The sequence below is a fragment of the Hyperoodon ampullatus genome, assembly GCF_949752795.1.
Source record: "Hyperoodon ampullatus genome assembly, chromosome: X".
Lineage (NCBI taxonomy): Eukaryota > Metazoa > Chordata > Mammalia > Artiodactyla > Ziphiidae > Hyperoodon > Hyperoodon ampullatus.
In genome coordinates, this window is record NC_136913.1 from 17790860 (window position 1) to 17816152 (window position 25293).

Consider the following 25293-nt stretch of genomic DNA (forward strand, 5'->3'; position numbering starts at 1 on the left):
CAGACAGACAGACAGACAGACACAAACACACACACACACACACACACACACACACACACAGATACACAAAGAGCAGAGACACCCAGAAGAAGAGATCCTTCAGGCCCCAGGGGCGATCCATCATGAAGGTAACCTTAATAGCTGTGTTTCCTTCCTCTCTCCACCTCTAGCTTACCAAATTGCCACTCATTCTAGGGGCTCCTTTGTCCCAGATCACAACTCACTCCTTGGAATTCTACCTCATTTCCAATTATTCAAATTGAGTAGAAAATGTATTTTTCTTTTCTCTAACTGTAAAGCCACAGGGTCAGGTGCATGTCTGAGTCATCCACATTCACTCGTCTTCTTTTGCCTGCTGCTTTCACAGATGTCAGCTCCTATCTCTGAACTCAAATGCAAATTTCACCAAGCAATTCGCAGTCCTGTGCGTGCGCACACACACATCTATGCGAACCATCATTTTCAGAACAGCTAAATGAACATCCAGGGAGGGTCTGGACCGGCGTTTCCTCCCCAGGCCCCAGCTGATGGCACTGCCATGTGAAAGGCATGTGGCTTTGGGGAGCGGCTTATGTCCTGAGAACACCCTGTCACCCAGTGCTATTCTTCTGTACAAAACAGAGTTAGCAGCTGTTCGTCAGCATTCGCAAAGCCTACATGACTTGAAGAGGCAGAATCCTGGGAAATCAGTCACTGTCGCCAAAGTCAAATGGTCCTCATGGATCAAAAAACATATCCCCATAGTCCTAACTGTACGGTCTTTTTTTATTGTCTTTTTAAGGGGTTTGACCCTGATGTTATCTTTTTCCCATTTTCTGCTATAAATAAAAGTGCTTGATTTCCTACTCTGTAGTGTGTGGTTTGGTTTTTACATCCTAACTTTTATAAACAACCATTTGAGCAAAGTGAAAAAAATTTTCAGCATATACCCTTTTGGTAATCTTCAGAGATGCTAACTTGTTAACTCTTAAACCTGAGGAAATTCTAGTTCATACTGTTTTCCCCAATAAACTGAGAAAATGTTTAAAACCTCCAAAAACGAATCTTCAACTTTACATTTTAAAAGCTATCTTCTCAAATTCTAGAGAAATCCAGAAAGGTCCTGGCTAGAAAAAAGTAATAATTGCAGAGGCCGTCCTACTTTGCAAAGCTAGACCTCAAAACACACCAGACCTGCCAAGAGGCTGTCTGAGCGGTGCTCCACCCGGGCTTCTGAAGGAGGGGGCGGTGAGGAAAGCCGACAGCTGAACAGCTCTTCCCCCACTCCCCTCCCCGAAAGCGTGAAGCCAGTGCCCAGCCAGGCTCCCTCGGTTCCTGTCAGCCTGGCTGAGGTAAAGCACCACGCCACTGGCAGAAGCTCCGCCATATGCCAGGAAACGGACAACGTCACGGAACCAAAGAAGGGTTTCTTTTCTTTCACATTCACTTGGCTTCTCAACGATTGAAATATTGGTTAGGCTTGATTTTCTTCCAATTAACTGCTCTTATTCAGCCTATAAGTCTTTTGGGGAAAGTTTCACCTCACATTTTCAACTACTGACTTAAACATCATGCCCCATTCAACGCTGCTCATGAAATATTAGCACTGTATCTTAAACCGACATGCGTGCTTACTCGAAATCCTCATTACTGGGGGAAATTTAGTGCAATTAACTCCAAATAGAAGAATTAGCTGTATTAGTCAAGTGTTGATTCTGGTCCATTAATAAACCACGCAACAAATCAGTCCTTGGTCTGCTCGGAACACCCGGGCCCTTGATGGTGCCATTCTGTGTTTTAGGCACCTCTGCTCCACAGTTATTCACCTTTTTCAGAGACTCACTCACCCCGATCTGTGCTTCTTAATGACCCAAAGGCACTGAAGACCTGGCTTAAATGGCCTTAAAGAAAATTACGTTCTCAATTATAGCTAGGAAAGTATCTTAGCAGCTGTGTTTTCACTGAAACAGCTATAATATCAAAAGATTTGCAAGCTCCCTCACATTTATTATCCCCCATCGATATTTAATAATTTCACTCTCAAGCACCGCAGCCTAATTTACCCCTTGCACACTGGCAGCAACAAGACGGTGTCCTTCTCCCACAGTGTCCTCGCGGGGCTCAGCTGATATTTAGCAGCAACATGATCAGCCCAAAGGATGAGACAGAGCGGGCCAAGAATTCATCCCCCCGAAAAGGACTGATTTAGCTGTTTCCATTCAGTTTACAGAAAATGAAGACCTCAGAAGACACTTTCTTCAAAATGATCTAAAGTCAGAACTCTCAAAATACCACACACTTGTAACCGGTCACACTTCCTCGGGGTAGGAGCTGGAATCCCCCTGCTGTTGGAGGGAGTCTGATACAGAAATGTTTTCTGACCTGGGCCTGCAGATCCCTGCTCAGGTGGTCTAGCAAGAAGATGCTGGGGGGCTTCCCTGGTAGCGCAGTGGTTAAAAACCCACCTGCCAATTCAGGGGACACAGGTTCGATCCCTGGCCCGGGAAGATCCCACATGCCATGGAGCAACTAAGCCCGTGCACCACAACTACTGAGCCTGCGCTCTAGAGCCCGCGAGCCACAACTACTGAAGCCTGCGTGCCTAGAGCCCGTGCTCCGCAACAAGAGAAGCCACTGCAATGAGAGGCCCGCACACTGCAACGAAGAGTAGCCCCCGCTCACTGCAACTAGAAAAAGCCCACGCACAGAAACGAAGACCCAACACAGCCAAAAATAAAAAAAAAAATTTTTATAAAAAAGAAGATGCTGGGGGAGAAGGGAAAACACCACCTCACAGACGCAACTCTGTGGAGCACACACTCCCAGAAAGAATAAGGGTAGGCGGGGGGCTGACGTGGCCATGAGGCAGTGAGGGCCCTGGGCTGACCGACAATAGAGTTAGGTGTAAATCTAGCTTAACAGCCGGGCCCTTTGAGCCAACCCCTCTATTAGTTGTCACAGGAGCCCTTGCCATCCCGACTATTTTAATGTACCCCTGACTTATACCAAACTGCCAACCTGCCACCCAAACCTGTACTGAAACAGCACACGGCCACCACCAAGGCTGCAAAGGCCCATCAAGAGATGACTGATGCCCTCCATCTCCCCTAAGCCAGTAATTGTCCTCAAGCCTTTTGGGGTAAATGGAAAAGCTAAGCCCTCGAGGTCCCACAGCCCATTCCCTCCCCATTTGGCTAAGGGCCATAGCTTCCACCACCAGCAGGCTGGGGCTGTGTGGGGAAAGAGCCTGCTGCCACCGGGGCCCTTCCAGGAGAAGCCGCCCTGCCCTAGCTGAGGCAAAAATCCTACGCTGGGGGAGAGGAAGTCAAGAGAAAGAGCTGGGGCTGAAAGGTTGTAATGTTCAGCTCAGCCCCGCGTGAAGGGAAATGCAAGGGTCCCGCACCTGCTGGCTTTCTGGATCAAGTTCCCTCAAGGCCCTAAGGACCTGGGGCTCCTGTTCATATCCCCCTATTCCCCTATTTCCCTAAACGACTCAGTAACCCCAGTCCAGCTACGTGAAGCAACTTGAATGAGCTGATGTTCCTTATACTCAGAAGGGCCTATCTAAAGCCTCACTCATTAGCCAAATTTCACCAACCCAGCGAGCAAGCACTCCCACAGCAAGGCGCTGCATCTGGACATCTGGATGGGATCCTTGGCTGCAGGAGGCTTAAAAACACAGGGCCTCCAGCGTCTTGTTTCACCAACTTGGAAGTGATCGCCGGGGAAGAAGGGAGGCCCCAAGCAGTGGCTCTAGAAGGGGAGTTCCAAACCAGTGGCATCCCCCGGGAACCTGTCAGAAATGCAGATTCTCTGGCCTCACCCCGGACCTCCTAAATCAGAAGTCACAGGGGTGGGGCCTATAGCAGTCTATGTTCCACCAAGCCCTCCCGGAGGTGCTGACACCCACGCTGGTGTGAGAACCACTGTCCAGAAGAATAAGAAGGTTGCCCGCACCACAAGGTTACAGGAGGTCCAAGAGCCTCCGAAGTGGTGAGCTGGATCTGAACTTGCAGGAATGAGCACTTTCGTAGCGTGCTCCTCTCTACCCCCTACCTGCCAGGAAAAAAACTGGTTCTTGCCAGGAAATATTACAGCCATGGAAAGCTCAAAGCACATGGCAGTACAGAAAAGGAAACGGCAAAATTCTGACTCCCCCTCTTAGAAGCATCCAATTCCTCCTCGGTCTAATGATCCTGGCAAGAGGGCAGATAAGAAGCAGATATGCGAGGCCTGATCTCCTCACTTACTTCCCAAGGACCCAGGAACGAGGGAGACCAGTAAATGTTTAAGAGACTACAATCCTTGTGACAAGTGGGAAAACTGAATTGAAAGCCTAGTACATTCTGAGGAAGAGACCGTCACTCCCGTGACCATGACCTCCCATCCTGGAGGAGTAGTGAGCTATGGACTATACAGGCAGCAGGGGCTTCCAGGAGTGACATGTTGGGCTCCTTGCAAGGGAAGAACTAACCAATGGAGGTTGTAAGGTTACGGAGGATAGGATTCTAACAAAAGAGGAAGTTAGTACACACAAGTCCAGTTTTTTGCCACTTTCTATTTCACTGCTGCTTAGTAACAACCTGTACTTCACCTTTCAGTGACATTTTCATTCACTCATCTCATTCAACAGTGAAGCTGAATTCAAGAAGATGGAGGTGAGAGTTAGCAAGATGCTCTAACATCAGACACTGGGGTCCAGATTTCCCATTATCTGCTTGGCTTGAGGTCCAGTTTCCAGGAAAATGGTGCATTAAATGACCAACTACACCAATCAGCACTTATACACACTTTCTAAATTTTAGCAGTATATCTATAACGATTGCCTTAGGACAAATTCCAAGAAATAGAATTACTGGCACAGTGGATGTGAAACTATACACAAAGATTTACATACAAAGATGGCCACCATAGTTTTATTTTCAGTGGCAAAAAAGATGGGAAACCTGATGTCTTCCCTGAAGTGGCTGGTTAAACAGACTGGTATATTCTTACAATGGGACTAAAATGTTCTCAGAAGAGATTTAATGATTTTGGGGAAATTCTCCTAATACACTAAGGGAACAAAGGATCAATATAGTAAATACCATGTTTCAGGGCTTCTATAAATCTAAATGGCATAACGATCCCCTGGAGATCTTCTTAAAATGCAGATTCTGATTCAATAGGTCTAGCGTGGAGCCTGAGATTCTGCATTTCTAATGAGCTCCCAGGTGATGAGATTGTATTTCTCCACATTTTACACTCAGAAAAAAATGTATTTTTTTAAGTTTTCAGTGAAACTCTACATGAAACGTCCAGAAAAGGCTGATCTATAGCGACAGACAGTAGGCAGTGGGACTGGGGGGTGGGAAAGAGAACTATAAATGAGCATGAAGGGTCTCGTTGGGGTGGTGAAAATATTCTAAAGCATTTTATGGTGATGGCTGTACAGCTGTGTACATTTACTAAAAATCATTGAAATGTATATTTTAAATGAGCGAATTATATGATATGTAAAATATGCCTCAATAAAATCATTTTTAAGTTTTTTTAAATGACCAGATTTTTTTAAATGATCACATCTAAAAAAACTGAAAGAATTTTAAAATAATAATAATTTGAGGGGAGGGTAAGTGGGGTGTTCATGTTTAATGGGTACAGAGTTTCAGTTTGGGAAGATGAAAAAGGTTTAGAGATGGATCATGGTGATGGTTGCAGAACAATGTTAATATATTTAATGCTACGGAACTGTACACCTAAAATGACTGAAATGGTAAACTCTGTATTATGTACTATTTACCACAATAAAAATGATAATAATAATTAAATACCTAAATATGAACAGGAGCTGCTTTCAAGTATTGCCAAAGAAGGGTTTCTTTCTCTGCTTGCTTCTTGAGGCCCACAGTATGATTCCTGCAAAGGCCCCATCCTGGCTTGGTGCTCCAAGCTTGGTGCTTGGGTTGAATGGTGACTGTCCCCCCAAAAGATATGTCTACATCCTCATTCCCAGGACCTGAAGATGTAATTAAGTTAAGCATCTTGACTCACGACCCTTTTTCTCATTGCAAACCCCACTATTTTTTAAAGAATTTTTCTTTGAAAAGCATTCATTAGGATGATAGAATAACAGACCCCAGAACTCTGAACAACTCTCTGAAAATGGGGAATAAAATCAGATGAATGTATTTTAGATGTCTATTCATATTCATTAACTCAAGTTTTGGGAAACAAATAGGCAAAAACTGTAAACACCAAAAAAAAATTCTCATCTAATTTTACAAATTCTACCACTTCTAAAGCTGGACATTTGTAACTAAAATAACTGTATCCATATCCTTAACTTTCTATCCCAAGTACATCATGCAATCAATTCATTGGTTCCAATTTTCCATGGATTACTTCCAAGACATTAGAGAACTCAACTTCCAAAAAAACCCTGCTGGCATTCAAAGACCAACAGAATTACTAAATCTTCCTACTGGAAAATCCAGGCCACTGTTCCCCCAAATGGGCTTAAAATGAACATATATCAATTATCTGACGACCATCTGGTTGCCAGCAAGAGACTTTTGGAAACCGGGCTTAAAACAAAAATGCAGAAACCAGCACATAGTTCAGAAAATCAACAAGATTCAATACTCAAATCACATCTCCCTCCGTAGTTTTTTACCAGCTTTTTTTTTTTTTTTTGCGGTATGCGGGCCTCACTGTCGTGGCCTCTCCCATTGCGGAGCACAGGCGCCGGATGCGCAGGCTCAGCGGCCATGGCTCACGGGCCCAGCCACTCCACGGCATGTGGGATCTTCCTGGACCAGGGCACGAACCCGTGTCCCCTGCATCGGCAGGTGGACTCTCAACCACTGCGCCACCAGGGAAACCCTTTACCAGCTTTTTGATCTCTGATTCTGGAAGCTTCATTTTCCTTAGTTGCTATTCCCTTGACTTCTTCTCATGGTAAAATTATAACTACAACTTACTCTGAGATTCTTTGAAAAGATGATGATGTGAAGAGTAGGTTTGTTTTCTATTCTTGTATATCTAAGAAACGTGGTACACAATTAAGCTAAACTCAAAATAACTGTTTAGCTGGTGGCTTTTTGTTATTCGAAGAATGTTATCACCACACAAAGAGGAAATCTCAAATCCAAAACGTTATTTTAAGAAACACTCTATCCTGGGGTGGTTCTATTTGTAGGTGACTGCCTCTGGGGTAAAATTCAAGGGGCACTTAAGACGTATCTACCCCAAAATCCCTCTCCCCCATCCCCACTCTCCAGTCTTCCAAAGTCTGAAGTTTTCAGCATGAGATTTAATAATGGACTCAAACAGTGCTAGAACTAAAAGGAGCCTTAGAATTCATCTGGTTCAACTCCCTAAATACACAGATATGGTTATGTGACTTGTCCAAAGTATGGTTCATTCTGTAACAAACATTTCATGAGCACCCAACCAGCACCAAGCACAGCGCCAGGTACCAGGCAGAGGGAGATACCTCCCCACCCTCTGTCCCGCTCTCTCTAAATTCATAAGCTAGTCTAATGAGAGACAAAATTCAATACCAGAGCTTTAAGAAAAAAAGGTGCCCTCAGTCCCAAGAGCAGAAGGGAAAGTTTGCTGGTCTTTGCAGGTCAAGTTTTTGGCATAAAAATTCTCAAACTGCTCAGGATTATTCTCTTAACTGGAAGATCATGGTGCTGTGGCATGAAATTATTATGAGCCACAAAACACTATATTCTAAATGGGGGCATAAAGTAAACCCCAGAGTCCGTTGACAGATGAATGAATACACAAAAATGTGGTCTATCCCTACAATGAAATATTCTTCACCCTTAAAAACGAAGGAAATTCTGACACATGCTCCAGTACAGATGAACCCTGAGGACATTCTGCTAAGTGAAATAAGCCAGTTACCACAGTACAAATACAGTATGATTCCACTTATATAAGGTACCTAGTGTAGTTAGATTCAGAGAGATAGAAGGTAGAATGGTGGTTGCCAGGGGCTGGTGGGAGGAGGAATGGGGAGTTGTTCTTTAATGGCTAGAGTTTCAGTTCTGCCAGATGAAAGAGTTCTGGAGATCAGCTGCACAGCAATGTGAATACACTTGACACTACGGAACCGTACCTCTAAAAATGATTAAGATGATAACTTCTATGTTATGTGTATTTCACCATAATTTTTAAAAACTGCACCTAAGGAGATGAGCCAAATTCAGTTAAAGACAATTTTTTCCACCTCAAGCATCCAATTTTCTCTGCATGTCTGGGGTCATGGTGGGATCCGTGAGGTCTGAGTCATAATTCTAAATAAAACAACGAGAAAGGTGCTGCCTTCAAAAGAATCAAGGTCGGGGTGGAGGGGGAGAGTAAGGAGGAGGGAGAACCAATGACATGAGATTGGCCGGCCGCTGGTGATTGCTGGAACTGGACGATGGGTACAAAGAGGGTCATTATACTATTCCCTCTACTCTAGTGCACATGTGAAACATTTCTAGTGATAACTCATAAAAGTGAAGACCTGGTTAAGAGAATTTCCTTGTCTGAGCAAATGCAAGGGCTTATCCCTTAGATGCCTAGTGTAGCTGGTAATCTTCATTCATTCTGTCCCAGCAAGGCAAAGCCCCCGAGACATTGCAATCAATTTCAGAGTAGCAACAGTGTGAGCTAACACTACTGTCAGCATGCCTAGCTTTCTTTTTACCCTTTTGAATAGGATACACTTATATCATTCAAATCTCTAAAATAAAACACACACACACACACACACACACACACACACACACACATGAACAGACACACAATCTAGCTCCCACTACCCCAGTTTACCACTACTGCTCCTAATTGTAATTAGTTTCTTGCATATCTTCCAGTTTCTTTAAGCAAGTATCATAGGTTAGTATATGACTCATCCTCTCCCGAAACTTGCTTTTCTCACTTAACAATATATTTGGGAGGTCTTTCCATGTCAGTAAAAAGTGTTCTCATTCTTTTTTCTGGCTGTGGAGTACCCCATATAGTATGGAGATGTACTACAATTTATTCTTCCCAAGTTGATGGGAAGCTTAGTTGTTCCCAATATTTTCCTATTATAAACCAGATCATACCTATGCTATGAACAAAATTAATTTTATTAAAACAAAGTCGCTCAATATACACTGGGACTATTATATACCTCCACGGTGCATTACTATTATTCTGGACTAGTACTTTTCCTCTTCTCCTCGGATCTTTAGCTGTTCCAGATGTAGCCTACGCTTAAGCTAAGCTTGTCCACAAGGCCTTTCCTGACCCTCTGGCCCACGGTGAGCACTCGTTTCTTCTTAATTTCTACACTACACATCCTCATTCAACTTTGCGTGGATTGTTGTTTATTTTTTGAAGGTTTGATATAAATGAATTGTGTGGCGCTGGAAGCTATAACTATTATCTATACTACCTACTGTCTGCACAGCACCTAGCAAGGTTTTAGCAAATAGAGCATACTCAATAAACACAAACCGATTCACTGGAATCAGTAAATGCTTCCCTTACTCATAATTCGTAGGTTTTCTAGACCTGAAAGGTCTTTCAGAGAAGGGTTCTAGCCAGTTTTGCTCTGTGAATTAGTGTAAAATCATAATTAAGTTGTAATTCACTGCAAAAAAAAATTAAAATCCAACAGATTGAGTCCTCCTGGCATGTTCTGCACACAGAATAGGAAACATCATGACATTTGGGAGGTGCCCGACATCTCAATTCACAGGCACAAAATGATACTTAAATAGCATCTGTAGTGGTGACACAGCCAAGATATACAAGAAAGCTACAAGTAACATTTATGGGGGGTAGAGAGAAGCTCCCTAACACTTTTAGGGCAAAATATCGGCATAAGTCTCAGTCACATTTCAATTTTACTCCGTAATCTATTTCATTCATTCAATCAATCTATACTGAGAGTAGCTGCAGAAGAGCTCTGTGAGGAGGTGACTTCTGAGCTAAAACCTGCAAGACGAATGGAAGCTGTAGACCAGGCGAGGACACTTCTCCTGGGAAGCTGCCAGCTGCAGGCAGAGGGACACAGATGGCAAATTGGGTTCCAGATTCATTGCTGTTATGGCTTGAATTATATCCTCCAGAAGACATTTAAGGTCCTACTCTCCAATACCTGTGAATGTGACCTTATTTGGAAATAGGGTCTTTGCAGACGATCAAGTTAAGATGAGGTCATCTGAGTGGGCCTTGATCCGTATGACTGACATCTTTACAAAAAGGAGAAATTTGGAAATGGAGATGTACACGCAGAGAGAACACCATGCGAGGATGAAGGCAGAGATCAAGGTGATGTATCTACAAGCCAAGGAACATCAAAGATCACCAGCAAACCCCCCAGAAGCTAGGAGAGAGGCCTGGAACAGATTCTCCCTCAGAACTTCAGAAGAAATCAACCCTACCCACTCCACAATCTTGGATTTCCAGGCTCCAGAACCGTGAGACAATACATTTCTGTTGTTTAAGTACCCCTAGTTGGTGGTACTTTGTGACGGCAGCCTTAGCAAACTAATACAGAGGATATTAGGTACAGGAAATATTTATACCACACCCAAAGGTGCTTTCAATTAATTTTAGCAGCAGAATCCTTGTCTTAAATAAAATTGTACCTGGAACCCCAGTATGTTAGGATATTAAAAGGATGAAAAGGATTAATCAGAAGAAAATATTTCATTGCTTGTTAAACCCATGAAGTACCCACTTCCTCTGATCCCAGGAGTTCTTTGCAACCCTGTTTGAAAAGCACTTAAAAGGAAAGTAAAAAAAAAAAAAAAAGAAAGAAAGAAAGAAAGAAAGAAAGGAAAAAAATCCTCAAATCAGGCTGAAGCCAGAAAACCTAGGTGGGGGACAGGGCGGTGGTTTCTATCATTATACTATTAAATCACTGGCACCATTTGTGAGTACCTGCTCTAAGCCAGGATTATGTCTGTCCCTCACATAGACTCTGAAAGGCAGGTGTTGTGGTCCTCTCTTTAGTGATGGGGGAAGCAAAATTGGAGGAGCTGACTTGCTAAAAGGACCTATATTCATTTGCTAGGGCTGTCGTAACAAATACCACAGACTGGGGGGTTAAACAACAGAAATTTATTTCTCACAGTTCTGGAGACTAGAAGTCCAAAATCAAGGTGTCAGCAGGTTTGGTTTCATCAGAGGCCTCTCTCCTTGGCTTGCAGGCGGCCACCGTCTCTCTGCGTCCTCATATGGTCTTTGCTTGGTGTGCGCATCCCTGGTGTCTCTCCGTATCCTAGGCCCCTTCTCTTACAAGGACACCAGTTAGACTAGTCTCATATGAATTTGGGATGGGTGAACAATTCAGCTCATAACAGCTCCTTAAGGAAAAAGTCACAGAGCCCACATTCCATCCCAGAACCATTTGGCTCCAAAGGCCATTTTCCTTGGATCATACTGTCTGCCTTTAAAAGGTTCTCTTTATTTGCTATAAAAGAAAATCTATTACTTGAACAGTAAGAAAAATAAAATTCTCCCACTTGTTTCTTTCTTAAGACTCCCTGCTGAGGTCTAGGCCATGCCTCTGGAAGCTCCCTGGAGAGCAGTATCAGCAGGGCCCCGGGTGTAAGCCCTGGAGGGATGAGGAGAAGGCAGAGGAGAGCCCAAGGAGCCCCGCTGGAGGCCAAACCTAAACAGACGTCAGCTTCCACCTTCAGGGCAGGGCCCCCATGCCCCAAGTTCCTAGGTCATCTCCGAGCATTAGCTACAGCACTGGACAAGGGGGTACACACCAAGAGTTGCCCCAATTTCAGGCTCACTGACAGGAGAAGTCAGTTTCTTCAGCCCTGCTTTCCTCTCTGTATCTCAGCCTCGGGGTGGCTCACCACAGGCTGACTCAAAAAATTCTGGCCAAGACTGCAGTGAGTGAACATTTGAAGTGCCCATCAGAAAGCCCCCCGACTTCTCAGAAAATACAGGTCCCTCACACTGTTACCCAGGGCTGTGGCAGCTGCTGCGCCCACCAGGGGTCATGGAACCACTTTCAAACGTTGGCCAGCCTCCGCAGCTTCAAATACAAAATCAATAAAAGATGGCATCTTGCTGTGCCCTCCCTTGGGCAGGAAAGCAAGGCCCTTAAGAGTGAGGCAACAGAGACCTTAATGATCACCGTCCTGGGGCCCAAAGGGGGGCCGTCCAGGGATGGTCCTCTTTTACCAAGCCCAGAGACCCCATAAAATAAGGAGGATTCTGAAGTGAGCAGCCAACCCAAATACGTATATGCCAAACACTGTGCTAGGGCGATGAGGACTAGAAACCAAAGGTTGGTGAACATTTGATTAGGGAGACAAAGCTGGTCACAAATAAGATAATAAAACAACAAAAGGTCCAAAATGCAGCACTGACCATAATTATCAGTTTCTTAAAAGGACAGTACAAAAAATTATCAACATGGAGTGGACAAAGACGGAGAAGGGAGAAACATCAGAAAAGACTTTACAGAAAAGGTAAGGGGAGTGAAAATGGTTATGAAATGATTGTATCACATTACAGCTACATTTATTATATTGACATGTTACATTTAGTACATACCAAATGCTAAATGACATGCTCTTCTATTTCAGAGACTCACTGAGAAGTAAATATCGCAACCTCTTTAGTAACAAAGGTCCATTTCTAACCACCTCAATTCTAATTGAGACACTCCATCAAACATCACCAGAAAGTCACCTACCTGGGTATCGTCTCCCAGCCTTACACATGTACTTCTTACTCCAAGGTTGACAAAAGTAAAAGCCAGTTCCAGACCAATTCCAGGAGAAAGCCAGTAAATAAATCTCCCCCTTGGTTCCCCCCAAGGCCAGGAGTCAATCCCTAGAATGGTCACTAGGGAGACTGTGGGCTCCTCCTAACTAATTATGGCCCTTCCCATAGATGAGGTTCAACCACAGGGTTTATTAATCCATAGTTTATGCCAGGCAGAAAAAAAAATGCCTGCTGGAAGCAAGCCAGGATATGTATGTATGTATGTATGTATGTATGTATGTGTGTATGTGTGTGTGTATATATATATATATATATATATACACGATTGGTAGAAGGGCAATTAGCAGTATCTATGAAAATTCTAAGGACAGACTCTTAACCCAATAACTCCACTGCTAGGCATTTATCCTACAGGTGGACTCACATAAATAGGGTGCTTTGCTGCAGATGAAAAAGAAAGGCCTGAAACAACCCCAAATAGGGCACCAATTATACAGAATAAGGTGCAGACATAGAAGGAAACTTTAACTGAAAAAAGCCAATTGGATCAGACCTTGCATACTGTCTAGTTTGTGGGGTTTAAAAAAAAATTTTGTATGTTTTTATTGTTTGTAGTTGCATTAAAAATATCTAGGGAATTAAAAAAAACAAGGGGGGAGTAAAGTAGGGAGTATTTAAGCTCTTCTGTACTGCTTCAGTGTTTTTACCACGAGATTTTTTTTTTTCATTTTAAACACGTATAAGAAAAATACTTGAGCAATGAGAATTCATGAGAACATAGCCCTAAATTACTCTCAGTAGTGAACAGAGTGTTAAAGGAAGACTCACTGATTGTCAACGGGCTGTAATCCCTACTCAGGAAGTAGCCTGAGTTAAGAGTGGTTTTCATGAGCAAGGCCTGAAACCTAAATGGTTTCTCATTAATCATCATTTAATCAGAAAACCAAAGAACTTTCCACACTCCATTCTGCAAGCTGAGTGCATAATCAAAATTTTATCAATGCACTTTCCATAATTTTAAGGGGCAAAAGTACATAATATAATCAAAATACAATCCAGCACATTATGACTTGGATACCTTGTTCATTAGATGCTAAAATTTCCTTATTTCTATAAGGAAAAAAAAGCTGTGAAAGGCTTAGATGCACACACATGAATCCTCAACAGAGCTCTGCATGTAACAGCAAAAGCAAAAGTAGATACAAAACAAATGTACACAAAAGGAGGCTGAGTGAATAAATTATACTGTAGCCATACAATGAAATGCTCTGCAGCTCTATATCATAGATATAGAAAGATATCTGCAGTGATTATAACAGCATTTGTGGCACAGCCCTATTTGAAAAATGATACACATATTTATACACTTGTGTTGGAAAAGGTTAGAAGGAGCGAAAGCATAATGTGAACTGTATCAATAGTTATCTCTGGGCAGTTGGATTACAGGAGATTTTGTATGTGCATATTTCAGCTGATCTCTATTCCAACTTTTCTATTACAAAACATTTTTAATTGTGTGATTTTTTTTTATATGTTGGGGGTAGTAGTTTATTAATTAATTTATTTATTTTGCTGTGTTGGGTCTTCGTTTCTGTGCGAGGGCTTTCTCTAGTTGTGGCAAGCGGGGGCCACTCTTCATCACGGTGCGCGGGCCTCTCACTATTGCGGCCTCTCTTGTTGCGGAGCACAGGCTCCAGACGCGCAAGGCTCAATAGTTGTGGCTCACAGGCCTAGTTGCTCCGCGGCACGTGGGATCTTCCCAGACCAGGGCTCGAACCCGTGTCCCCTGCATTAGCAGGCAGATTCTCAACCACTGCACCACCAGGGAAGCCCTGTGATTTTTGACTTTAAAAAATGCTGGCTATCTTATCCTTCCTCGGGATAAGAACGCAATGTTCTTTGTGGAAGCGAATTCCACATGAAATGTGTTGCTTGTCCTCTTTTCTGCCCCTTTGTGGGGCTTTCAATAGTTTTTCTGATGCTTTAGAAACTAGAGAGAGAGGGAAATGACAGGTCTAACCAGGGGCAATTGTGTCGCAGGGTACATTTGACACTGCCTGAAGACATTTTTCACTGTCACAACTGGGGGAGGAAAGGAGGTGTGTGCTATTGGCATCTAGTGGGTAGAGGTCAGAGATACCACTAAACATCCTACAGTGCATAGGACAGCCCCACAACAGGCTTAAATAGCCAAAAATGTCAACAGTGTCGAGGTTGTGAAATCCTGTGTTGGGGTTAATGAATCTCCAGGTGACGTCCTAATGCTCCATAAGCAGCACCCTCGAGGTGTAAACTAGTATATGTAGGATGGATAAACAACAAGGTCCTACTGTACGGCACAGGGAACTATACTCAATATCCTGTGATAAACCATAATGGAAAAGAATCTGAAAAGAAGAATGTCTATATGTGTATAACTGAGTCACTTTGCTGTACAGCAGAGATTGGCACACCACTGTAAATCAACTAAACTTCAATTTAAAAAAAATAAAATTTAAAAAATCCCACAGCACCGCCGAATAGCTGCATAAGGCGTGGCTGGCAGGGTAGAAAATGCTGATGGAGGCAGAATATCTGCGTCGAATCTGGGATCAGCTCCGTTTCTGGCTGTAAAACCTCAGGCAGGTGACCACATCGGCCTGCTGACCTTGCATCCTCCTTCCGAAAATGGAAATACCACCACCCACGCCACAGGGCCAACAAGAAGTTTCAACACAATACAGTAGGAGAAAGGGTTTTGTAAATAATAAAGCACCAGGCATTTGTGACCAGTATTATCACTCCGGGCTACTCATCATCTAGATTCAGCAATGAGCTCACACAGAGGATTTCAATGGGTCTTCGCCTAGCACGCTCCTACTGCCCTTAGTCACACATCACGGCGGTGATTTTCACTAAAGACGGGGACTGGAAAACATCAAGAATGCTGTTTTTATACTACATGTTCCTTGACCTAAATTGTGAAGCAGTAGAACTTAGTGATCAAATGACAAGATCTGAAGTTTCAGAGTGAAAGAATTTATCAGGACTTTGCTGGTGGTGCAGTGGTGAAGAATCCACCTGCCAACGCAGGGGACACAGGGTCGAGCCCTGGTCCGGGAAGATCCCACATGCCGCAGAGCAACTAAGCCCGTGTGCCACAACTACTGAGCCTGCGCTCTAGAGCCCGCGAGCCAAAACTACTGAGCCCGAGTGCCACAACTACTGAAGCCCACACACCTAGAGCCCGTGCTCCACAACGAGAGAAGCCACCACAATGAGAATCCCACGCACCTCAACGAAGAGTAGCCCCTGCTCGCCGCAACTAGAGAAAGCCCGCGTGCAGCAACGAAGACCCAACGCAGCCAAAAATAAATAATGTATATAAATAAAATACATAAATTTTTAAAAAGAATTTATCATCTGAACCAGGACATTTTGGAATGAAAAGGACGCTATCGATGTCAATGCTAGGACAACAGGCAAACACCAGGACAGTCCCCTGGCAAACAGGGACATAAGCTCACTCTCAAGGTAAGCATATTCACAGTGTCTACCTCAAAGGCTTGTTCTGATGACTAGATCAGATCAAAGAGGCAAAGCACATAGTACACACTAGTAAATGCTAGCTATGATTTTTTTTCCTTTCTCCCTCCATTCATCCAGCAAGTACTTAGTGCCCTGGCATGACGCTCGGCTCCAAGAAAGGAACAGTAATTCCTTCCTTTTTTAAAAAATAAATTTATTTATTTATTTATTTTTGGCTGCATTGGATCTCCGTTGCTGTGCCCGGGCTTTCTCTAGTTGCGGTGAGCAGGGGCTACTCTTCACTGCGGTGTACAGACTTCTCATGGCGGTGGCTTCTCTTGTTGCGGAGCACGGGCTCTAGACACACGGGCTTCAGTAGTTGTGGCTTGCAGGCTCTAGAGCGCAGGCTCAGTAGTTGTGGCGCACGGGCTTAGCTGCTCTGCGGCATGTGGGATCTTCCTGGACCAGGGCTCGAACCCATGTCCCCTGCATTGGCAGGCAGATTCATAACCACTGTGCCACCAGGGAAGCCCCAATACAGCCACTCCCTATCCCCAGCGGGGTGCCTCCTCTTGGGCCACAGTGTGTGTGTGTTACAGTCCCAGGACCCTTCTTGCACAAACACAGTCATGACACATGCAGAATTAAGCACCAACCCACAGTGAGCACCAAAGGTCAAGAGCTTATCTAGTCCACAATGACTAAAGGATTTTATTATTATCCCAAAGTCCCTAATTCAAGGAAGCTGCTGCAGTTTGACAAAATCCGCTATCATTGCATTTCACCAAGGGCATTGATTACTCAAATTTTGTAACAGCATGTAACGTTTAAAAGCCCAGTAAATGCTCTCTTTCATTTCTGCGGGCATCCCATTACAATGAACTATGTACAATTTGTCCACCTAGACAGCCTTGCAGAACACACATATTACGAAAGCTGAGTTACTCTAGCTTGCGTTTGTATTGAGATGCATTTATGTCTTTCGCCAAGAAATAAGCAGTTTGCTTCACTGTGCTAAAACAATTTTCTCTAAAAGTCAGTACCAGGGCTTCCCTGGTGGCACAGTGGTTGAGAGTCCACCTGCCAATGCAGGGGATGCGGGTTCGTGCCCCGGTCTGGGAAGATCCCACATGCCGCGGAGCGGCTGGGCCCGTGAGCCATAGCCGCTGAGTCTGCGCGTCCGGAGCCTGTGCTCCGCAGCGGGAGAGGCCACAACAGTGAGAGGCCTGCGTACCACAAAAAAAAAAAAAAAAGTCAATACCCACCATGAGAGGTAGACGTTCCTTATTTCACACAAAAGTTCATTGGCTTCTAGGGGCCTGGGACTCTAATCACAAGTTCCCTTCCCTCCTTCCCATTCACACCCCTCCCCCAAATTTCAGTAAAATTGGTCTCAATTACTATCACCATAAATCCTCACACCTGAATGCTTCCATATCCAACTTCGGGGCCTGGCCCTTTCCCCCTCCTCCTCGTTGTTCATATTTTGCCAGGCCCATGCTCAGCCAGCCTCCTTTTCTGCCCACTTCTGACAGCCCTTACGGAAGCCTTGTTCCATTCCTTGGGTGGGTGGTAGATCTAAAATACCAGTCAGGCCCCATCACTGGAAACACAAAATATCGATCTAAAAAGAAAAATTCTATCAAGTAAGCTGGATGTGCATAATTCAGAACAAATCGTGGGCATATCTGTTCCTGATGTACTCCATGCCTGCCTGTCTTGATTCAAAGAAGCTTAAATCAGTGGTGTGTGTTTTGATTTGATGGTTACACAGATATGTTCAGTTTGCAAAACTTCAACAAGCTGACTCTCATGTGCATTTTATATATGTATGTTATACTTCCACAGACATTTTAGAAAGTAGCTTACATCACGTAAAGCTCTATGTAAAGTAAGCATATATTACATATCACCTACACTCGTGTTTGTCAAGCTGTTTCCAAAAGAGTTCCGGTTGCCATCAATTAGTGGGTCATGCAATCAATTTAGAAGGTCCACGTTATATTTAGTGTCATATCTCTTTAGGATACTTCTCTCTGTGATCGTTTTTCAGACCTTCCTTGTTTTTGATGACCCTGAAAGTTTTAAGGGGTAATGGTTATGTATTTTGTATCACTTCCTCTTTGGGGATTTGTCTGATGTTTTCCCAGTGGTTAGATTGAGTCATGTATTTTGGGCAGAAGACTGCAGAGGTAAAGTGCCATAGTCAACACATCATGTCAAGGGTACATATTATCAACATGACATTGATATTGACTTCCATCACCTGACTGAGATAGTGGTTGTCAGATTTGTCCACTATGAAGTTATTCTTGTCTCCTTTCTTCCATAATTTAAAAGGAAGTCATTATGCATAACCTAGACTTAAGGAATGGGGATTTAGGCTCTCTCTCCTTGAGGTCAAAGTATCTACATAAATTATTTGGAATTCTTTGGCAAGGGGTATTTGTTTATTTGCCCCATTTATTTACTTACTCAATCTTCTTTATATCAATATGGACTCATGGAAATTTACTTTATACTTTAGGTTCTAATCCAATACTAATTTATTTTGTTATTCAAAGGATTTCAGCTTTGGCCACTGGGACCTCTTCAGGTGGCTAATTTGTCCCTTTGACATACCTCCATCAATGCAGATTTTTTAAAAATCACTTTCTGGCACTACAAGATGCTCTGTCTCATCTTGTATATTTCCTGCTTCAGTCCTGGAATCATTTTTCCAAGGAGCCTTGGTTACTTTGCTAGAGAATGCTTTTAGAAACCTAAATCTGACTGCTAGGTGTGTTTTTGCTACTGGATATTCACTTCTTCTAGGTCCTGTCACCTGCTAGAACATGAAGCATGTTAGTATATGTGTGTACTAACCTGTATATATACATATATCTATAAATACTTAATATATGAAATCATCTGAATCTATTTTCAGCTAAACATGAGTTCAAATTAATGTCTTCAACTATAAATCATAACCACAAGAATCATTCTAGCCTATTCACTTCTATAAGCTCCCATCCAATCAGTGAGAAACTTGGTTCTCACATCTGCCATTCATTTACTTAACTGTTAAATTCCAGTACACATGTATAACAGTATCAGAATTTCTAACCTGTACCCTCAGGGGAAACAGCGTCATCAACTAAAGTACAGCACTTATGTGCAATTTCTTTTGCCTTTACTCTTACAGATTCTACTCATTTCCAAAGTCATTTAGGGCCACACCTTATCCCCCATCCCCTTCACTAAGATTGTTTTATGCAATTATAAAACAACTAGACTATCTCGTCACAGTATGCATTCCTTCTTAGGATCACCCAACTACTTAAATGATTTTTAAAATTTGCATACATTAATATTTACTCTTTGTTCTTTGTTACTATTTACTTCTCTGGGCTTTCACAAATGCATGTCATGTATCCAGCATCCAAGTATTATACAGAATATTTTGACCACGCTAAAAATTACCTGTGTTTCAGCTAGTCAACTCTCCTTCTATTCCCTAAACCCCTAGGAACCACTGATCTTTTTACTGCCTCTATAGTTTTGCCTTTTCCAGAATTTCCTATAATGTGGGGTCATACATTATTGTGCCTTTTCATACTGGCGTTTTCCACTTAGCAATATGTATGAAAGATACATCCAGGCCTTTTCATAGCTCAGTACCTAATTTCTTTCTATAGCTAAATAATATTCCAATGAATGTAATATAGTTTGTTCATCTATTCACCTACTGAGGGGCATCTTGGATTTTTCCAGTTTCTGGCTATTATGAATAAAGTTACTATACATTCATGTACATGTTTTTGTGTCAACATAAGTTTTCAAATCAGTTGGGGAAATATCTAGGGGCATAAGTGCTAAGTCATATATATTTAACTTTGTAAGAGTATGTTAACTTTTTAGGAAACTGCCGAATTGTCTTCCAAAGTGGCTGTACCATTTTGCACTCCCATAAGCAATCAATGAAAATTATGGTTGCTCTGTAACCTCATAAGCAAAGGTGAAGTGTTGTTCAGATATTTTATTTTTAATTGGGATATATGTATTCTTATTTCTAAGTTTTAAGTGTTCTTTTTAATATTTTAGACACGAGTCCTTTATCAATGTGTTTTTGAAAATATTTTCTCCCAGCCTGTGGCTTGTATTATGTAGAGAACAAACGTATGGATACCAAGGGGGAAAGAGGGGGTGGGATGAATTGGTGGATTGGGATTGACATCTATACACTATTGACTCTATGTATAAAATAGATAACTAATGAGAACCTGCTGTATAGCACAGGGAACTCTACTCAGTGCTCTGTGGTGACCTAAATGGGAAGGAAATCCAAAAATGAGGGGATATATGTATATGTATAGCTGATTCACTTTGCTGTATAGTAGAAACTAACACAGTAAACTAACACAGTAAAGCGACTATACTCCAAAAAATTTTTTTAAAAAAGGAGTGAAATAAAAACAGTTGAGTTCAAAAAAAAAATTTAGAAGGTCCTCACCAGCATTTTGTGTGTGTGTGAGGAGGGGGTAAGAACACTTCACTTGAGCCTACCTTCTTAAAACTGAAGTGCACAACACAGTACTGCTGCACAGCAGAACTTTACAGCATATTCATCTTGCATAACTGGAACTTTATACCCACTGAATGGCAACTTCCCATTTCCCTCTCCCCCCAGCCCCTGGCAACCAAGGTATGGAAACAACATCCATCCATTGATGGATGAATGGATAAAGAAACCATGGCATATATATACAATGAAATATTATTCAGCCTTTAAAAAGAAGGGAATCCTGCTATATGCTGACCAGCATTCTTTAAAAAGAACAGAGAATGAAAGAGTGCATCACACACAGTGAAGGCAACTACTGCTTCAGGAAGTGTTTTGCAGCTACATGTATGTGTACATATATGCACATGTGTACTGTATGTGCACATGTATGCTAAGTTGCCAGATTGTTTTTTAACTGCAAGACATAGTAAAAAAAAAAAAAAAAAAGCCTTGGGGCTTCCCTGGTGGCACAGTAGTTAAGAATCCGCCTGCCAACGCAGGAGACACGGGTTCGAGCCCTGGTCCGGGAAGATCCCACATGCCGTGGAGCAACTCAGCCCGTGCACCACAACTACTGAGCCTGCGCTCTAGAGCCCACGAGCCACAAGTGCTGAGCCCGTGTGCCACAACTACTGAAGCCCACGTGCCTAGAGCCCGTGCTCTGCAACAAGAGAAGCCACCACAACGAGCAGCCCAAGCACTGCAATGAAGAGTGGCCCCCGCTTGCCGCCACTAGAGAAAAGCCCACGGCACAGCAACGAAGACCCAACACAGCCAAAAATAAATAAATAAATTTATATTAAAAAAAAAAGCCTAAGAGGGAATTCCCTGGCCATCCAGTGGTTAGGACTCCACGCTTTCATTGCCGAGGGCCCGGGTTCAATCCCTGGCCGGGTAACTAAGATCCCGCAAGCCGCGTAGTGAGGAAAGAAAAAAAAAGCCTAAGGAACACTGAATGCACCAACAAATAATACGTGGATTTGGAAGCCAGAGAGACCTGGGTTCTGATCCTGGCTGGTTATGACCTACCTAACCTCTGTGAGCCTCTATCTCACCACCTCTAAAATGGGGGTAATACTATTTACTCCCTGGAGTGGGTGTTAAGGAATCAATGAGCTGGCAAACAGTCCACCAGAAAGCACTTAAACACCATCCCCGCCCCTGCCGCCATTTACATAGTGCCCTGGGCTAGGTTCTGTACCTGTAGGAAGGACGTTTAAAGGAAATATACAAAGATGGGCAGTGTCAACGCCGAGCCCCCATCACAGGACCCCCTTCAAGCCTCTCAGGAGAACAAATCATCACCGTTTGAGAGTGGCAGGGTGGGGAAGCTATTGCCCAGCACACTGGCTGATAAATCATCCAGCTGTGGATTGTGACCAGAGGGAAAAATCACTTTCCAAGATAAGAGTGTTTTCCCATTATTCTTGGCAGGAGGTGGGGAAAGGCAGAAGGGGAGGAAGGCCTTGTTAAAGAAATACGCATTTGTTTTACGCAAATCACTTTGAAGACAGGTGGTTTTCATTTTGAGAATAAAAGTGATGCTTAAAACAGTTAGAGGGTGACTCCTGATACCAGCCATGGGCTTGCCAGGAGAGGGAAATAGGGCCCTGGGGTCTGGAGTGCTCCCAAAGTGCCAGAGCAGTGACGGAGGCACATGGGGTGGGGAGGGTCTGGCACAGAAAAGAGGGAACTAACTTTATCAACTTGCAGTCACACACTACTTAAAAGCCCTCCACTGTATCGGTCATCCAAAGCCTCTATTCATTCAACAATATTTGTCGAGCATCTACTATGTGTCTAGAACTGAGTTAGGCACCGGGGATACAGTGGAATAAGACAGACATGGCCTCTGCCCGCACCAGGGCTGAAATTCCAGTGAAGGAGACAGCAAGTGCCAAGTAAATCAATGAGGCAACAAGGGATTTACAGGCTGTGATGTAAGCGCCCTGCAAGAAATAGATGTGGTGATGTGACGGGAAGGGAGAAGGAAACTTAAGATGGAGGAAGTCTCTTTAGATAAGATGGCTCAGGAGGGCTTCTCTGAGTAACACCTGAAAGCAGAACAAGAGCCAGCCAAGCAAGAGCCAAAGAAAGGGTGCTCCCAGGAGAAAGCACCTCAAGTGCCTGGGCCCAGCAGCAGGAATGGGCTCAGCAGGTGCTAGGGTGGCCAGGGCGGTGGTATGGTAGAAGGAAGTGGCCAAGTGGGAGGGTGACCGCAATGAGGCTGCAAAGATAGGCACATGCCAGAACATACAAGGCACAGCCGGCGGTGGACCAGAAGGTAGATTCCAATGAAGAGCAACAGAGAGCTACTGAAGGTTGGTACATTGTGATACATGACTTTGATGTTGGTTAAGGAAAAAAAGGCACTCTTAAATCATTGCACACAAAACAAAATGTACAAAGGATACAATGTCTCCAAAATCAACGATAAAAATTACCACTGTGTTATAGCTCATGAGTACAGTTATTAAGGAGTCTTGCCAGCTAGAGACGAACTGTTTTAGCCTAAATATGAGATGAAATACATGGAATTCAATGGGGGCAAAGGGGTGGGAGAACTTGTAACTGACAAGGGAACACTATTATTAGCAATTAACTCACAGTCAGCAAATATAAAGCACAGGGTAAAACTAATTAACAAGACAGGCTCTAGAAAAACCCCCTAAACAAGCAAACACACATAATGGTGGGAAGGCAATTGGGAATTGACCCATGTGCATGGAGGTTGCCTGAGTCCATGAACAGGATGACTGAAACAACTGGATGTAAAGTCATCACGAAGTAGCTCTACACCTACTTCTGAATCAGAAATCAGATAAATTGCTGAGCAGTGCTCTTCGAGGTTTATCTTTTCTTTTTCTTCTCCCTTGCGCCGGCTGAACATAGGTATTGATAACTTGGAAATTCAAAGCTGAACCAGAAATGGCTCTTCTGAATGATCACTCTCCATCTAGGACTCATAGCACAGCCTCCCCAGTCCCCATGATCTCTAAGGCAAACAGATCTGTGAGACATGAGCGTGACCCACTCACACCTTCTCCCGAGACCTCCTTGTTCTGGGGAGTCATGTACCCATGAATAAAAGGGCAACCAGGCCAACTGGCCGACCTCAAGATAAACCTATGACACCAACCAAGGGAACTCGACGGCCACAAAGGCTGCCCCCAAACAAGCTGGGGACAGCAACATGGGTGGCATTTCAGAGCCCAGCACACTGCTTGCACTGATGGTCTAATATCCCACTGAGGAAGGGGAAGGGGTAAAGGAGGGCAAAATACGTCGCTTAGGGAGTGCTGACCAAGTGCCAGGTGCTTTCACGCTCATCACTCCAAATAATACAGCAATCCCATGAAGTGCAGTGATCACAATTTTCAAGTGAGAAAAGTTAAGACCAGGAGAGATTTTTGTTAGTGGCCCCAGGCTCCAGTTAGCTGAGTGAGGATTTGAGCCTTGCCTGCCACCTGGGCTGGCATCGAGCAACAGGACAGTGGTACGAAAAGACCCCGATCTAACTTTCTGTCCTGCCTCCCTGTCATTCTCCCCTCCTGCCCCCTTATTCCTTCCCACCACAGGAAAGCTGGATTCCACACCTGGCTTCATCCCAGCCTCCCAACTCTGTCAGCTGCCTCAGAAATGTTACCTACTCCCAACCCTTGACAGGGACACTTCACCCGTGAAAGGGCCCTGCAGGCGTGGGGACTCAGGGGTGGGCTTGGCTGACTGGGGTTGTATCGTGTGCCGTTTCCCCTGGAAAAAACTCATTGACAGCAGTCAGGAGAAGGAAAGAGCCGTCCCACCAGATGACGGGCCTGTTCCAAATCTTTATAGGTGCCGCTACCAAAGGGCCTCAGCCAAAAGCCACTTCTGTCACTGAGGAGGGCTTGGGGAAAGAAATTCCCTTCCTCCGCAAACAAGAAAACTGAAACACCCGGGTCCAAATGGAAAACGGTGTTGCTCACCATCTCGGAAGGACTGAGCCAGGACCAAATTCCCCATCGTGCCTCCCTCCCGGCCTACGAAGCAGTCGGGCAACAGGCTACAAAAGATGCAGACATAATAACAATCGAAACAGATGTACAGCCTACTTACAATCTCAGACGCATCGGCAGCACTCAGGGCTTTGGCTGCGGAAAGCTCCATACCGCGGAGTATGAAATGGTGAGAGCGGGCTGACTGTGTCTGAACTCTGGGCAGGAGTGTGTTCCGTGCTCGCAGAGAACTGCAAGTCTCTGTGATTCACTTGGCAGCAGAATTATTCTAAGCATCCTGTCCCGTACCCAGCCCACCCGCCCCTCCCGCTACACATTCACACTGGGTGGGTTTTTTTTTTTTCCTCTCTCTGCGCTTATTTCTGTCACAAATCGAGTGAAATGCGTTTTTTTCAAAATGAATCCAGTCTCTGGCACTTGAGAGTGTGGAACCTTTATGACCCTGGGGAGAAAGAGGAAAAAAGAGCCACCTAATTAGGAAGAAGTTGTAACTAACATCAGAGAGGAGAGCTGGAGAACCACAAAGTCTGCAGTCACAGCAAA

The 25293-nt window shown here is 43.8% G+C and overlaps 1 protein-coding gene across 1 annotated transcript in view; it reads right to left on the bottom strand.

The window, feature by feature from the left end:
* Window positions 1–24901, bottom strand: part of SH3KBP1 (SH3 domain containing kinase binding protein 1) — a gene marked incomplete at its 5' end in the record, with an annotated part of 262811 nt that extends 237910 nt beyond the window's left edge. Inside the window, one exon of the mRNA XM_079726907.1 lies at window positions 24851–24901. Within this exon, the coding sequence (XP_079583033.1) occupies window positions 24851–24901 (51 nt within the window). The remainder of the gene's footprint in view (window positions 1–24850) is intronic.
* Window positions 24902–25293: the final 392 nt, after the last annotated feature.